At 36.2% G+C, this 18,531-nt stretch overlaps 1 protein-coding gene across 9 annotated transcripts in view; it reads right to left on the reverse strand.

Annotated features, from left to right (window-relative positions):
• The window catches only part of NFIB (nuclear factor I/B), a 257,564-nt gene that overhangs the window by 110,560 nt on the left and 128,473 nt on the right, over window positions 1-18,531 (reverse strand). For all 9 annotated transcript variants that reach the window (XM_010857013.1, XM_010857020.1, XM_010857017.1 and 6 more), the window contains exon 3: window positions 4,398-4,451. In XM_010857013.1, coding sequence (XP_010855315.1) covers window positions 4,398-4,451 — 54 coding nt within the window. The remainder of the gene's footprint in view (window positions 1-4,397; window positions 4,452-18,531) is intronic.

Consider the following 18,531-nt stretch of genomic DNA (forward strand, 5'->3'; position numbering starts at 1 on the left):
ACATAAAATACTGTCTTAAATGAAAGATAAGCATATTGCTAGTTAATAGATACCCTTTATTTAACTTATTCAATTATTTATTTAGTTCCATTTTTATTCCAGAAAGGATACAAAATGACAAACTATTTGACATTTACCCAATATATGATCTTAATAGTTGCCAGAGGTTTTGCCAAAGTACACACAAAAGCACCTCACAAAACAATACAAGCATCTGACAAATTTTGCAAAAAAGAAAAGTAGGATAAGTCCATGTCATTTCTAGGTAAGAAAGCTCTGGTTAGTGATACTTAGAATGCTTCATAAGCTCTCAGTATAGAATTTGCAAAAAGTGTCCTAGGATTCAATGTTTCCTTGTTATATTTCCAAGAGACAGCTCCCCACAAACCTATACTCTTCCTGCACTCCAAAATGAGGCATCCACTTCTAGCTGACTGAGGGGCAAAGTCCAACTTTTAGATTGTCTTGTTTTCCTTGGAAAGCAACTACCCCAGGACTGGGCAAGAGACTGGGATTGGGAACTCTAAAAGTTCAGAGCCCAAGGAATATAGAGACACAAAGTAATATAGCACATCAAAGTTCATTTCAAAAGAATACAATCCAATCACACACCTTCTAAAAGTGAAAGTGGAGGTTTTAATCATTCAAAATAAAATTAGGTCTGTGTCTAAGTTCCTTAATTAATGCTTTATTCTCTTTTGGTCCACAACAGTCGTTTGCTATAGTTGAGACCGGACTCTTGCAGTTCTATTGCTTAGAAGGGATTAATTTACTGTTCAAAAAGAAACATCTAGATATAAACATATAACTTTTGACCCCAAAATAAATAAGAAAAATGTGAATCATACAAAAAATGAAGTAGTTTACTGTTTCTTAACCAAAATGATCCTGTCATATCCTTGGATGAAGTCAGACTTTTGGGGCAGCTTATCCCAGAAAAGATTATAGTGCCCATCCCCACTATGTAATAAAGAATAAACACAAAACATTAAATCACAAAATAGTAAGAGTATAAGGAAATACTACTAAGACTATTTAACTTATTCAAGTATTTCTTTAGTTTCATTTTTTTCCAGAAAGGATATAAGGTGACAAATTATTTGTTAATGTTAATTGTTAATGTTAAAAAATACATTATTTGTACTTTTAAATAATAAAAAATATTATTTTATTATTTAAAAAGAAACAGAAAGATAAAACATCTCTATTTTTTCTTGATAAAAAAACTATTTAAATGCATTTAAAAATAGTAAGTATCAAATATTCTTCCTCCCCCAAAATGTATAGCTTTTGTTCAAATACCTATGACTAGTTTGCTTACTAAATACAAATCTCAAGAAGGCAACACTAAACACTAGTTTCAGTTTAAAAAACTAAAAGCCTATCTATAGACTCCATACTACAGTATGACGAGCTTCAAGGTCACGTTTCGGAAGTTCTTCTGAATCAGCAAGGAAGTGTGTCCATGTCAGACAGTCATGTCTGATGCTGGAGAAAATCCAAGCCAGAGGGATGGCACATTTGTGGGAGACCCATGCACCTGTACTTCTAGGAGGATTGGACGTGATCTCTACCTTCATGTCAACAGAGGGAAACAGATTTCAAAGAGACTTTGCCTTGAAAAGATCTTGAATGTTTGTCTCTTCCCAAGTTGTTATGCAATAAACACAGAAGAAGGTGGCAATGTCCAGAGGTTGCTCATCTCCCAGTGGAAAACTAGCAGCGACAAGACAGTGCTCCCACTCAAGGCAATCTTTTTCAAAAGTTTACTTTCTCTTTGCTACAACAATACAAACAGCAAAGCGATATGACTGTTTCATTGCATATGGTAGTAAACTGAATTTGTCCATAAAGATATGGACCCTTCTTCTTATACTAAATTTGAACTTCGGAGATTTCACACTTCAGCCAAAGCCAGAAAGCAGTTGAACAGAGGCTCCTAGAGATAAATTATGCTCTAAAAATACCAAACAGGCTTATATTTATGAAAAGAGCTTATAATAATAAGTATAATTTATCCCTATTGATTGCAAAACAAAAATCTTAATAAGTTATGATTTTTGCACATTTCCAATTAGAAACTATTTAATATTCCTAGCGGCTTGATTTATTTCAGGTATTACAGAACAAACTCTTACTTTTATCAAACAGAATTCCTTCATAATCTGTACTATTAGACAAAATATAATGATACACAAAGCAAGTTAAAATGACGGAATGCTTTTGAATCATCAAAGAAAATTCTCATTTTATTCCACTTAATTTTGATATTTTATATGTTTTATTATATTCTCTTTCTGAAAAAACTGGTAACCAATGTACAATTTACATGTACACAGTATTCAACTAATCATAGTATGCATTTACCTACAATATTCCAGTCTTAAGACATAGTTCTCAAAAGGTTGATTTCTAAGGAAAATTTAATAGGAAAAAAAATAGAGATGTTTCATCTTGATTGTTTCTGTTAGTCACAGTCTATGGAAACAGATACATTAATAACTGCTACATTGACTGTAGTAAAGGAAAAATTTAAGCAAGCTTCTCAACAAATACTGAAAAATCAAATTCTGTCATTGCATAACTATTCTGAGATTATTCATTCAGCTCAAGCACAGAACATTTTTAAGTGAGCATGATTCTCTCTGTACATGTTCAGAAATGCATTTCAAACAATAACAGCTTTATTAATTTCAAACCAAGCTGTCATTCAAATGCAAAGAACATATCCTTTGTTTAGTCTGACTTACAATACTTATCAACTCTTTTTCTAGAAAAGGTTTCCCTCCTTCCCAGTTCTTTGTAAAATGAGTAACGAAGCTTTTAAAAAATGTTTGGATACAATTCACTTTTGGTTATCATGCTACACAGAGAAAATGTTAGTCAACTAAAAAGAAGAAATTTTAGTAAAGTTGATACGTTTTCTCAACTTTAGAAAATTTCTAACAAAATTTAGTATATTCTAAATAATTCACCTTTGTGGTTTCATCCACATAAAAAATAAAATCATCAATTTAACTGGAAATTACGTTTAAATTCTTTCAGTTTTTGAATGTTTTGTTAGCAATTTGTAGTCATATTAAGTGATTTTGATGAAAGTAAAGAAAAATCAACTTAGTATACATTTTAATCTATAACTAGAGATTTTTTTATCTTTGAAGGATATACTACTTTTGTCATATAATATGATCATGTACAATATAGAAGAAGTTAATATGTTGGTGAAAAAATTTTTCTTAAGATAAAAATAAAGAACAAAATGTAGGCAAGGAAGAATCCTGCCTTCAGTCTTTCAGGAAGAAAAACTGTATTGACTTTGCATCTTTACTTATGTATTTACTTGCTATATCTTTCTAATATCATTTTAAAGCAAGACTGTTCTGACGTATTTTCTTGTAGTTTTGAGGATTTTTCCGGTATTTCAATTTCAGATTAGCAAAGTATTATGATAGGAAGATCAAGAAATTAAGGACGTAAAAGTAGGTCGACCGGTGAAAACTTTTATCATTACCTTTTATAAACCTGGGGTTTATTTTCAATGAAAAGACACATGAGATCCTTTTGGGACGTGGAGGGTATATGTGATTGATCTGAATTTTTTTTTTTTTTTTTGCTTTTGTTTTCGTTACGTTATTCTTAGAGCATTCTTTTACTAAAGTCAGAGGTACAATTAAAAATCTTATCAGATTAAAATTTTAGAAATTCTTCTTTGCACTAGTTTTTACTGCATGAGAAAAGATACTACTCTTAAATCAACATCAAAATTCTATGTCTTCAAACTTAGGAAAAACAAAATCATAAAGACAGTAGGATTTCTTATAAAAGTCATTTTTAGATCCGAAACAACTTCTGAAAACCAAGAGAGTATTGGGCATACATTACACGAAAGGAAAAGCCTGATTTTCATTATTTCCTGATTCTGAGAATTCTATTAAGAACCTTATGGAATAAAAACTCATTTGCAAAAACTCCTCATGAAGACACAGTCAACCACCACCAGAGCCCACCTTTTACAGTAATGAGATTTGATAAATTATAATGAACATGAAAATTTTTACTTTCTCTTGTGCATTTTTAAAGAAAGAAGGCTTTTTGGCTTTTCAAACAGCAGTGCCTTTTAGCACCTGAAGGATACACAACTATAAAATACATGCATATTCATTTTCAAAAAAACACCAACAAAAAGTAAAACATTAGTGATTAGGTACATAGTGATGACGGCAATGTGGAGGCATTTGCCACTGTGAAGGGTCTGAATAGAATCACATCTTGTCCCGATCATACCTGCCCTCCAGAACAAAATAGGCAGCTGACCAATTAAGGGGTGTTTATCTATACAGTGGTACCTTTGTTCTCCAACAATGTCAGATTGCAAACGTCCTGGAACACATATTTACCTGGAGGATTCTTGGCAGGATCATTGTGGCTTGGACTTCCTGATTGTCCAGAATCTGTAAAGAAATCACAGAAAATGTTTTCTTTTTAATTTGTTTTGAAAGAATTTCACAATCCGCAGAAGGACTTAAAAAAATTTTTTAAGGTAGAACAATGAAGTCAAGTGTTTAAATAAAGCATACTTTCCTAAGCCTTTCAGCATCAATATTTTATTAAACTACATGAACATCTGTAGATACGTGTGTGTGTGTATATATATATTTCTTTGTCGAGAGAAAAAAAATGTAGAGATCTGTAATATTCATGGGGTAGGGAAAGGCTTTTTTAAAACAAAAGGTCTGGAGAAAATGCCACTGAAGGTGACTTGAAGGCTGGGCCTGTCAGGAGCAATATGAAACAAATCAGACATATTCCCTAAAAATGCAATTTGAGTGCAGTGAAACATGCTTTTTTAAAAAACCTGAAAGGGTTTTTATCCAATGAGTAAAAATACACAGAAACTAGAGTCCATTTTTCCAGGATTTCACGTGCATACATACATATCCACTCCAATAATCCCCCAACCTACTGGATCCAGGCCCAGATTTGACTGCATCCCATAATAGCAATCGATTTACAAACACCAAGAAAAGCATAAATTACTAGGTAGAAACCAACATGGCTTTGTGGAGAGTAAATTGTTGGATCAATTTAATTTCCATCTGTGATAGACAGACTCGGCAGATAAGGAGAAAGAGATCAATGCGGAACATCTGAATTTCCTATCCCACGTTATTCCTCATCAATGATACAGAAAGGGACATAGAAGCTACAGTACTGTTAGGCAACATGCCTCCCTAACTAATCTGACACTGTTGTGTTTGGCTCACTCCTCTTTCCTCTATGTCCCCTCTGCATTTATCTGTGTCATTTGTGCCATATTATTATACACTTACTTGGAAGTTGCTTTGTAATCTTCTTTTATTGGTTCTAGTGTTTAGTTTTGTCTCCCCAACTAAATTGCATGCTCCTAAGCAGAGGCAGAGATTCTGTCTACTTCTTTTGTGTCTTCCTCAATGTGCTGTTCACGGCTGTGAATGCACTGGGCTGGATGGCTCAGATTCAGCAAGCTTTCTTTGCTTGCCTAGGAAAGGCAATTTTGAACTTGATAGTGAATTTCAACAAATGTGACAGGTGGCCACAGACAAAAGTCTCTTTCCCCAAACCTGGCCATTACACCTAAGACAGGGATCCAGTCTAATTTAAGCAGAAACATGCTGGTGTTTTTCAGCAGGGCTACTCTGCTCTTCCATTGAAGTTATTAACATACTGCAACTGCTGCTTCTAATATTAAATGCAAGGACACCCTTTTGACTTCCTTTTGTATAAAACTTGGTTATTTATTTCTGTCCTTCGCCTCATGCCTGCTAACTAGATTTAATGCTGAAATTAGAACTGTTTCCCTTCTTCCCATATCCTTACCTTTTTTCTTTTTCTTCTCCCTCCCCCCTCTTTTTTTTTGCCCTAGAACACTTTTTATAAAATCTTAGTAAATATATTTAATGATTCCCACATTATCCTCCAATTTATTTCTAATTTTCCCAAATGGAAAAGAAACCACTTAAAGACTACTCCTGCAGTCTGAGTTCTGGCTAGAGTCGACTCCAGACAGTCAAAGAGAATAAGATTCTCTTCAAAAGGTTTGTCTCATCTCCCATGAATTCTATTAGTTTTTCTGGTTTTGAGGCAAGACTCAGTGACTTCTAACTTAGGAGATCAATCTTTCTCTTTCTTTCTGCCCATAAAAGATGGTACAATATGGGCTACTTTCCAGGCATGGAGTATGATAGCTACATTAAAAAAAAAAGAAAGATAAATTACACGATTTTGGTATAGCCTCAGCTATTTCTGCCTCGAGTTCCTCTGACAAATGTCCCTCAGAATTGATACTACATTCCAGCTTAAATTCTCAAGTGACTCTAACATTTTGAGAAGTTTCCACTTACATGGTGTACCCATTGACCAGGGCATCCCCGTGTTTTATGTTTAATAAAGCTACTTCACATTTATGGAAGTCTACTTCATAGAGTAGAACTCTTTACATTTATGAAAGTCGAGGTCTTCATCCCTCCAAGAGGTTAATGCCATCTTCATGACAACACAACAGGAGGCAGATTAAGGCTGTCCATCTGCAGGGCACAGGAGCTGTATGCTCCCGGTGAGCCTCAGCAGGTTTAGTTAAACCAGTTTCAGAACAGAACACAAAATTCTTTCCCAACATCTTGTTGCTGAAGTTTCGACCAGTAAAGAATTAAGGTCTCTTCCATTCCTAAGAAAGTATTTCGTTAGAACAATGACACACCCTGTTACCACAATAGCCCATTTGGAAAACTCTCTTTCTGCTGCAAATTACCCTTTACCCCCATTTGCAACAACTGTATACAACAGCTTCTTCCACTGAAAAAAAATGAAATTTCTGGAAAAAAAAAAAAAAAACCACAAACATTTGAGGGAAAGCTGAAGGAGACCCTAAATTTGAATCGTATACTTGGCTTTTAACAATGCCACTTTCTAAAATAATCTGGCATTTACCGACACACAATGACAGGTTTTTCCCTCATAGTCCAATGTCTGTGCCTTCTCGTGAAGTAAAATAGCATAAGTGGGATCCCCAAAACACAGAAGAGGCCCCCTCAAGGAGTGAGCAGGAGAACACTTACTTCTCCAACAGTAAATTCTAACTCTAATCTATTCTTAACTCTTATGTCACCTCATATCGGTGGTAACTTAATTCCAACTGCTGGAAAAGGAAGTAACCAGGGAGTTGCAGTTGGCAGAGAAACCACAAATGAACTGTTATTGTGGTTAACTTCAGAGAAAGAATTACTCAGACCACATCTAAACCCTTCCAATCCACCACCTAGGTCAAATTACTCTATACCCAAAGGTTTTCTTTAACTGCTTCCACCGTTTGTTCAAGTTGTGTGTGCGAATGTGTGTGTACCCACACTTCACGTATTATAGTGAATCCCAGCTCTGTCCCTCAGTAGCAGTGTGATCTTATTACTTAACTCTTAGGGTCTTCATCTTTAACTATAATACTACCTAATTTACAGAATCACTGCAAAGCTTTTAAGCATTAAGTACTGGTCAGATACCTCTTACACAATTAATTACATAAAAGATATTATTAAACATAAAAAGGACACATTCAAAAAATGACTAATATTTTTAATGGACTTTCAGGAAGAAAGGGAGAAAAGGGATATGACTAAGTCTGTCCATCCCAGTGTAAGCATCTAAAATTGTCTGTGTTGAGTTAACTGAAGATGGGCAAGTGTGTGCCTCTTGAATTCCTCTGTAAATACCTTGGTCCCACTCTCCCAAAAAGGGAGGAAGGCACTGCTGCCATTTCGAGGCTCTCAGGGAGCCGTCATGCTCAAAAGTCAGGAGTGAAAATTACCTTCTGGAAGACTGAAGTCTCTGAAGAAGGAGGGTGGTCAGAATGGGGACTGTGAACTGACCAGCACACTGAGTCTTGCGACACTGATGCCGTGAAGAAAAAGAGGGAAAAGGGCTCTTTAAGGCAGCAGACTCAAACCAGCCCTATCTCTCCTTTCACATTGTTTTCTCTTCCTTGATCTCAATCTGTATCTTTTACACTTCTTTGTCTCTTTCCGACTTGACAGAACGTAGGACTGAAATATATTTTGTATTACATATAAAACTCCTACTACTCAATCTTTGTCTTAGAAGTGTAATTAAACACAATATATTTCTTCTAGGAAAAAGAAAAGTTAATGAAGCCATTTCTAAATTAATGCTTTTTAAGCAATCAATTTCTCTTCCCCCAAATTGAAGATTTCAGGGCTAAGAAAGGTTCTCATCTACACATGACACTTACAACTCTCCTTCAATCCTCGTATCCACTCCTTTTTAAAAAGCAGCCAATCTTTCATGTTCTTCTACTACCTAAGCCCCACCTAAGAAGTAACCAAGTTTCTCTAGTGATTCAATTTTGTGGAAAATCCTGGGATACTTAAGTGATCTAAGTGACTTGTCCAAAGTTACATGGCAACTATTAAAACATAAGTTCTCTACATGGGCCACCCATTAAGACACCTTGCCTCTTGAGTGGTTATGAAGCAATCTCATAATCAGGCAAAGCCAAATGACATTTCACTCAATTAAAGATTTCTGAGAACTTTACACTCCCCTAATCTCCCTCCTCCCCCATCATTTACCAATATATTCACAACCTTCTTCCGAAATTTAAAAGTCCTTAAAATCCCTACACATTTTTTCTAACTGAAATTGTAAATAATTATTACTCTCACTGATGTCCATACACTAACTGATGCTTTAGAAAGAGGCCAGCTTTAAATATATTTAGCTTGGATTCTCATTGCTAAACAAAGGAAATTCTAGTGTTCTACTGATAATCTGGTGGAAGTCCAATAAAATGTTTGTTAAATATACAAGATAAATAAATAATGACCTGTTAAATGTTTGTACTGAGTACTAACTTTCTTCGGGGGGGGGCAGTGGGCAGAGGTGGAAGGGGATGAACCCAGTTATCTGATGTGCTCGGATCATCTCAACTGTGAAAGATATTTTTGAAGGTCATTCACGTAAGCATCAATTAAATGAGAATCAATAAGGTTTATGGAGTACCTTCTGTATTCCAGTTACTAATGTTTGGAACATAATGAGTTCTCCATAATATGTATTAAATTTCCATTTAATTTTCATTATTGACCCTTAAAATATTGTTTCAAAAAGAAGATTATACAATCTACACATTCTAGAAGTTCAGAGGTTGCTAAGACAGAAATGCACAATTTTTTTTTAATGCACACTATGATAAAGAGCTATGTGCTGTGCTGTGCTCAGCTGCTCAGTCGTGTCTGACTCTTTGTAACCCGACAGGCTCCTCTGTCCATGGGGATTCTCCAGGCAAGAACACTAGAGTGGGTTGCCATGCCCCCCTCCAGGATAGGAGCTATAAGTGAGTGTATATCAAGAGGAAATAATTGGTTCTTCCTATGACGGATAGGTAAGGACATGTCATAAAATATATCAAAGGGAGGTGACCTCAGGAACAGGGTCTTGAAAAATGAACAGATCTCACATCTTCCTAATACATACTCCTCTTTACTACCAAGGTAATCTCTTTAAAACCTAAAACTGCTTAAGCTTCTTTCCCGCTAAAATTTTACATGTATTCGCAATACATAAGAGAAAGAAACTTCAAAAACTTTGGGATGCCACTCAAGGCACTTTGATCCGGCCCCTACGGACGCCTGGGTCACACGTTAGCCTTCCAGTCCCACGAGTGTCACACCTCCGTCTGATGCCCCCGAGTCTCCGCACAGGGTGCCTGTCTTTTTCCCCCTAAGTTCCTCCATGCTGAGGTCATTCCTTTCAGATTCTGAACTATATGAAGGCAGGGCTACTGCCCTGCTTAGCTTCATGGCCCTAAACTTTGCTACAGTGTCTCACAGATGTGTTTGTCAAACGAGCAGAAAATAATTTGTCTATAAACCACAGAGGTGCACAGAGAAGAAAGACTAGAATAAAAGAAAGACTAGGCCTGCGTCCTCAATGCAGAAACATCTAAAAATACATGTCATAAATGAAATTATTTACAAAACAGAAATAGACTCACAGACACAGAAAACAAACTTATGATTAAGGGATAAAGAGTAGGGGAGAGATACATTAGGAGTTGGAATTAACAAATATACACTTCTATATATAAAATACATAACCAACAAGGACCTACTATATACCACAGAGAACTATATTCAACATAGTATAATAATCTACAATGGAAAAGAATCTGAGAAGGAATACGTATATGTATAACTGAATCACTGTTCTGTATACCTGAAAGGTTGTAAATCAATTATACTTCAATTTAGAATAAATAAAGTCTTTAGAAATTATTCACAATAAAAAAAAAAAGAGAAGAATCAAGCAGACAAACCTTTTGTAACAAGAAAAGGGGAGAGAGACACAATTCCCAGGGTGGGTCTCCCAGGCTATTGTAAGTCTCAGTTCTCCCTTTAATTTTTGAAGAAATATTTGGAAATGGGAGGAGATAGATAAGAGGAAGTATTTTGAGACAGAAATTCATGTTTGGCTTTCTCCTACAAAAAGGAGGAGATATCTGTGGGGGGTTCCAGGAAGCAAGAAGGAAGCCAAGAAGCTTTTGATGACCTTTCTATACAGGCTGTCTTTCTACCCCAAGGTGACGCTTGTTTTAGGAATTCATTTTATTCTCTGACACCATGACTTGAGTATCAACAGAAAACCACATTTGAGAAGCATTAATTTTATAAATAATCATTCTGGTGCAAAGAAGCGATTGTACAAGGTACCCTGTCAGGTCCCTTCTGGCTCTAAAATTCTGTGACTAACAATATAGCTTTTATATCAAGGGATATCAGAAGAGTAAATGAAATCCACACTGTAACCTGTTAACCTACAGATAGCCTCCTGCTAGAACTAAAATTAGTCATCATGTGATAAAGGGCCCCTTTGTCATATTCCTCTGCTTTAAGCAGGTAAAGAAACAGCTCATTGTCAACTAAAGAATACCACGAGAGTTTTCTAAAGGCTTAGAATAGTCCCCTTCTTTCTCTCCAAAACATTAACTACCAACATACTAAAATAGAATATTTTTATAAATTGCATATATAGTATGCCAGGAAGAACTTAAGAAAGAGAAAAGCCAATGTAAGAAACAAACAAAAACCTGAGGGGAAGGGATACAAATCCACGTACTTTATAACAAGAAAACACAAAGTAAGACAAAAACCATCCATCTTTTACAAGGACAGAGGAGAAAACTATTCTTCTCCTACAAACCTCCCTATCCCTTTGTAAACTGTCCTGCCTCCTCCTTGGGAGTTTACTTTCTATGAGCACTGATTTCCCTGGCATTTGTTGCTAGCTTGTGTAATCACAATTCTAAGTACATAATTTGCTGTATTTTTTTCACCAGCACAGTAAAAAAATGTATATAGCTTCAGTTTTCATGGAGGGCTCTTTCATCAACTGGGATGACACAAAACTAGAGTTTTGCAATATTTCCTTTTTCTGCTCTTAAATGGTTATTAGAATAACATAAAGAACCTGTGAAAACTAAGTGCTTCCTTATCTCTCAAAAGCACGGAAACATGCGGCAAAACGCTCATACTCTCCCTCGGTGCTTCAGTCTGTCCATTCTCAATAGGACATTCCATGATACGGCATCAAGTTCCCTGCAAAACCCGGGTAACCAGCCGTCCACGGGAAGTGGTCGTTAACTCCGTCACTTTCTTAATGGAGCCATCCACATATTTTTGCTGAGTCTGTATCCATTCCCCTAAACTCAGTACTGAGCAGGCAGAGAAACAAGATCTCTCCCAACACTTTTGGCAGATGCAATATAATTCTTGGAATACAAGGCTTTTTACATATTTTCAATTATGCATTTTCATCTATATTATTTTCCATCTGAGGTCCCATACCTTCAGATCTCATTTTGTATTGGTTAACATGGATTTTAAAATGTATCTTCAACGTAGCAAAACAGAGATTTAAAAAAGGTTGCTATTAAAAAAAAAATTGCTATGCTGAGGCTCCTTACAGATAAAGTAACTTATTTAACCAAAGAAAAATATACAAGAGAGTAGATAGGTACTATCCCCTCTATTTCTTATCCTACACATTCCACTAGTTCTATTATTAAACTTTCTTTTAAAGAGTTACTTTCTCTTTCTGCTTAACAGGAGGATTAGGTTCAAAGCATCATATCTCAAGGATTAAAATAAGGATCTGTTTGAGCTCAAGACCAAAATTTGTTCACAAGTGATTAGCCAGGAAATATAGGGCACTGAAATTCAAGGTGGGAAAAAAATCACCTACCCATTTGAGAGGATATCTATTCATGCCAGGAGACTATTCACCAATGCAGATGGGACAACCCCTGCACAAGAAGTATGAGACCTGCCAACACGTCAGACCAGAAGTTTGCACTGCTTCATTAACCAGCACCAAAATCTCCCAAATGAAAGCAGGGATAATTGTATCTGACCTTTCTGGCCTAAGATTAAGTTCAGTGACTCTCTACTGATCCAGGGATTGAGTGAACCAAAGGTCACAACCAGGATCATCTAAACTTCTTGATTGCAAAGACTTTAGTTTATAGAAGGTAAAGATACTATACTGGTCATTGTCAAGATTACTAACTTTCTACAGTGTGTTTTCAATTAAGTAAATAAAATGCGGTAATTAAATCAAGATTGTGTAATATGTTTTTGATTTGTAATCTCATTTAAATTAATTAACTGACTCAATCCTTGTTTCGGTTTTAAACCATCCTAGTTAGGGAAAGAGTCCCTGGGAGAAATCCAGTTTTCTATCTTTAAAAACAAGGAAAAGCAATCTGGCATACTTTAAAACTGGAAAAAAAAAAATAGATGCACCAGCAAAATATAAATACAGAGGCAAGGGTGTTAGTGTAGAAGAAGGAGGAGTTTTATGGCATGGTTTTGACTAAAAAAAATAGATCTCACACTAGAGAGAAATAAACCAAAACATTATTTATTCAAAACATTTCTTTTCCAATTTTATGAAGATTGCATGTTTGTTGGAAGCAAAACATTTCCAGCTGTATTTTAAGTTTCTGAGGAGAGTTGTAAGATTTATAATCTTTCATAAATGCTGCCCATATCTTATAATATTAGAAGAACACGCCACTGCGTACTTTAGAAAACAATTTGCCAATGCACTCTGCCACATGAAAACAATGAAGCCCTTTCCAAAACCCCACCAGATCCAGGAGGAAAAGATGAGATGAATGTTCTGTCTTTCCCATCTGGGAAACATTGTGGATTTCAGCTATACTATGTAATATCCTTTTTTTTTGGAAACCACGAAACCTGCATTTTATAGCAAGGTATGTAGTGCAAAGAGAATGCTGGTGAAATATGAATCTGAAAATGAAAACCAGAATGTCATCAGACTCAAGAGCATAATTGTGGAGGCAAATTGAAAAATCAATGCAGAATTTCAACATAAACCAAATGCAACATTTGTGATCCTATTGGTCTGAAATGTTCTCTTAAAAGGAAACCAGGGCGAAAAACAAATGCTCTTACCATCAATGTCCTGAACAGCACTGGTTACTCTGCCTGGCACAGTAATTCATTATATGCTTTATTTTTTCTGGGATCTTTATGCATTATTCTAAGTCCTACACATAGCACACTCTGGGTACATGTGGCCCATCCGTGCTATATCATTTCCTGTTGTTCTTGTTGTCTAGTTGCTAAGTCGTGTCCGACTCTTTGCAACCCCATGGACTGTAGCCTGCCAGGCTCCTCTGTCTGTAGGATTTCCCAGGCAAGAACACTGTATTGGGTTGCCATTTCTTCCTCCGGGGGATCTTCCCCACCCAGGGATCAAATTCCCCTCTCCTGCGTCTCCTGCACTGGCAGGGGGATTCTCTACTACTGAGCCACCTGGGAAGCCCTATATCATTTCTTGTATTTCCCCCAAACTTAATACAGTATTGTTTATCTAGATTAAAACCAGACAGAAGACTTTCTAATATTTTGCTGGCAATCTTTCTTCTCAGGGAACAGGACATGTTTTCTCACAACTGTTTGGAGAGTCAGACTCCTGGGTTCTACTCAGTAACCACCAATACCTGTGCTTTGACCCTAAGCAAACCACTTCATGCCTGAATCACTTTGCATCTTGCCCAATCACTTAAAACTGAATTTAAAAAAGGTAAGAGCTTTTTAGCCTTAGTCATTTTCAACAGGAATGAGGGAAAAAATTAACTTTATACAACACTGACAATATGCATAAATATTTGTGCAGAAATGCCTTTTTTTTTAATATACTTTAAAGTTTAATTTAAAATAGCACCTAGCTAGTTGTCCTCTGTTTTCACTCTATACTTCCCCTTGAAAACACTAACAACACAGGTAAAGTTCTGTGTTAGTGTTCAGGTCTCCTGCTGGAGTGTAAAATCATGGGGTCAAGATCCACATTAGCCTTATTCACTGCCTGGCATACAGTAGATGTCCAATCAGTATGTGATGAAAAAAGGACCACTCTTCACAGTGAACCGGACCTTGATGGCTGACAGCTCTTAAAATACTTTTCACCTTTCTCAAATTATAATTGGCAGTCGTCAGTCATAATTTTTACTTGTTTGGTTATTATCTACATATAGTGTATTTTTTAGTGTCTGCAAACTCTCCACAAATACAAGCAAATGATGTAATGACCAAAGAGTCATATTCTTATTTTTTCCCGTGCTCATTTTATCACTGGCATATGTTCTTAAAAAGAAATGTTTCACTTTAACAGATTTCTCCATCGTTGAAGGTAAAATATAATTTGCCCAATCATTAAAATGTTTATACTCATTACACAAGTTTAGAGAAAAGAAATTAGTGGGTTTTTTTAACATACCCTACTAGTTGTATGCCATCAATAAGTCATCCTTGCTTTATTATTAAATCATGGCTCTTAACTCTATGATGATGTAAAAATAAACTTATATGTTTAATCAAAGGTGCATAATAATTAGCAGAGTAATGGAGTAAGACAAAGATGATATGCTTTCTACCAAGGTACAGTAGATTTGTACATCAGACATTCATACTACTTTTGTTTATAAAATAACTTTATCATAATATTGGAGGAAAAAAAATCAGAGAAGTCACTTGATGAAACAGGAAGCTTGCTGATGTGGCAGATAATAGTATTAAATGTCCTAACAGTTCCTTGATAAGTGGTTCAAAGAACTTACTTTTCAGACAAAAGTTAATTTACCAGGAATAAAACTGCTGGAATAATACCATCATGTGAACTAACATTTTTCTTAAAGGATAAAATGAGGAAACAGATGAGGAGTACTTCCTCCTGCAAATGAAAACTGTGCATGAGAGGAAAGCAACTAAATTTTTTTGATAAAATAAAAGCCAAAAAATGCTCAATGAATATGATTTTCCTTCTTTTTTTCAAGACAAGGTCAGAACCATTCTAATAAGTGGAATAATATGTTTGAAAGAACTCTGAAAAGTTTATAACCCAACAGAAATATGATTTGTTATAATTTTATGGGGCAATATTACTTCAAATGATCTTTTTAAGAGGAAAGCTAAAAATGCAGGTAAATTTAAGCAAGAATAATAAAAAGTCTATTACAGCAGCCTACCATGGAATCCACTATTCATTACTACGGTTACTTAGAAAATGAGAAAAAATGATGAGCATGCCCCGTGCTTAATCAATTTAAAGAAGGGAATCGGGAGGATAAGGACACAGAGCTGTTGACCATGTGCTCAAAATTCCTTCCATTTGGTCATTTTACTCAGTTTATCTTTAATGGAGATTCAAATGGACTCCTTATGATTCAAAAATCTCTAAGCTAAAGAATATGGAAAAGAACAAGTTTCTGCATAATGTCCCCTCCATATGTCTTAGGCCTATATGGTATCAAACCTATGTAATTTTATACATCAAATGCCTTCCAGATGTGACAAAATTTTAGCACAGACCAACATCAAGTTTTTCACTACAGCCTCATCTCCCATGCTCACAAAGATTACTTTCACTGCACATAACACATGGCTAATGTTCAATTCTCCAAATTGATTATTATGCTGCCATTTCAAATCTGACATTGCCATCCAATCAAAAAACAAATTACAAACTCTGCCACATACCCAAACCTCCAAGAAGCAAAAATCACAAAAGAACCAAGAAACCACATCATTATCTTCAAGTTGTAGACACTGCTTGATTCCAGGAGGAGTTGAACTTTTCCTAGTCCATCCTTAATATCTTTAAAAGATGGAAAGGGAGAAGGTGCCTATAATTTTTTGTGAGAGCTACTAACTGGCAGGGGAACAATTGAGCCTGTCACCTGTTGTTTTGGGTTTTAAAGACTGGCTCTAATTAGAAAAGATCAAATACTTCCTGACATTTACAGTATGTTAACATTTGAAAATTAACCAACAAGATCATTCGTAGAGAATTTTCAAAAGCATCTAACAATAACACTATGATGAAAAGATACAAGCTAAATTTTCCAGTAGGATAAAAAAAAATTTAGTTAACTCAATGCCAGTAAGAAAACCTAGTATGATAAGGCTTTGGATAATATCCTGCAAACTTAATCCCTCTCACAAGATCAATGCTTTGAACTCACCTCAATTCCATCCCCCGACCCCACCTCCAAAATCAGAATTGCCATGTAATGGTAATGCTTCCTTGGAGACATCCCTCCCTCTGTTCCTGCAAATTACATTTCCCAGCTCTGTTAGCAACTGGCTTCAAGTTAGAGGCACTGGTGGGAGCTGGGAAATGCAGAGTGGGAAGAAAGGAGAAGGGGAGGTATCTCTTTCCTTCTTTCTGTTTTAACAAGTAACCCCAAGCAATGGCTGTCTCATTTGTTTTCTAGCTTTCACAGTGTGGGTCGCTCTCTCTGTGGTCTCTAAGGACTCTGGCAATACCACATCTTCCCTTTATCCCTCCAGCCTTAGTTGCAGTAGGGGGCTCCTACAGATGCGAATGTCTGGGTTGCCTCTGCCATCCGGCTTTTCACCTATTCTAACATCATTATGGGAGAAGGCAATGGCACCCCACTCCAGTACTCTTGCCTGGAAAATCCCATGGATGGAGGATCCTGGTAGGCTTCAGTCCATGGGGTCACTAGGAGTCAGACACAACTGAGCGACTTCACTTTCACTTTTCACTTTCATGCACTGGAGAAGGAAACGGCAACCCACTCCAGTGTTCTTGCCTGGAGAATCCCAGGGACGGGGGAGCCTGGTGGGCTGCTGTCTATGGAGTCGCACAGAGTCGGACACAACTGAAGTGACTTAGCAGTAACATCATTATAACTGGTCTCCCCTATCTTATTCTTTCTAGTGGACTCTAGTTGGAGCTGTATTATTCTGGATCCTGACAGATACATGTGTTTTTTGACATATTCATTACTTTAAAATAGATGTCAGGTAATGGAGTCATCAGTATTGGATTAAATATAATATCATTTAGAATATTAATACATTTCAGGTATTTGTTAGGATTCTCATTTTTAAAAGTGACAAAGTACCGTCACTTTTCAGCACTACGTCATTCAGTACTATGTACGAAATGCTACACTCCAGTCTTTTATAATGCACGATATTAACACATAATCAACATTAAAAAAGATTAATTTAACTAATTAGACTTTCAATGCCAAGCTCTAAATCCATCTCTTCCAGGAGATCTGATATTCCCACCCACCTATCCAGGTTCCATCCAGGTATACCATCTCAGAGTTAGTCTTTCTCTTACCATCTCAGAGTTAGTCTTTCTATCTAACTTTTAACAAATAACAAGATAACTGAGTTTTTCCTTGTGTATGTGACTTTCCTATAAACCTGACTGTCTGTTCCTTGACTAGATCATCTTATGAGCCTGATTATTTTTATAGAACATTGTACATTTATTTCTGTCTCATGACACAAACAACTCTGACTTGCTTATCAATTATCTGAATAGCAAAGAGTATCAGGTGGAGATAATGAAAGAGTTGCCTTAACTACAGACTGACATATATCAACATAAGAAATATATACTTGAATGGTGGCTCAGAAGGTAAAGAATCCACCTGCAATGCAGGAGACCAAAGTTCGATCCCTGGGTTGGGAAGATCCCCTGGAGAAGGAAATGGCAACCCCCTCCAGTATTCTTGCCTGGAGAATTCCATGGGCAGAGGAGGAGCCTGATGGGCTACAGTTCAGGGGGTTGCAAAGAGTTGAACATGACTGAGCAACTAACACTTTCACTCTCATGCTTAAAAGGAGAAATAATTGCAACATGACTTTCTCCCTCACTTGACATCCAGCATTTTCACATCAGTCATAAAATAAGAACATGCACAACTACTTTCTTCAATCAGGACTGCATAATCTATGAGGCTTTACTGGAACACTCCGCAAATAGGAGAACACAAAAACGGTTATGCTTGTACGCACAGGGAAGTACGTGCATGCTTCTCACAATATCAAAATATCAAACTCACAGTATCAAAACATTGCAATCATAAAGGCAAACATACGAATACGCTTGATATGTTACACTGTGTTACAAACA

Source organism: Bison bison, unplaced genomic scaffold (assembly GCF_000754665.1).
Source record: "Bison bison bison isolate TAMUID 2011002044 unplaced genomic scaffold, Bison_UMD1.0 scf7180017864376, whole genome shotgun sequence".
In the NCBI taxonomy this organism is placed as follows: Eukaryota; Metazoa; Chordata; class Mammalia; order Artiodactyla; family Bovidae; genus Bison; species Bison bison.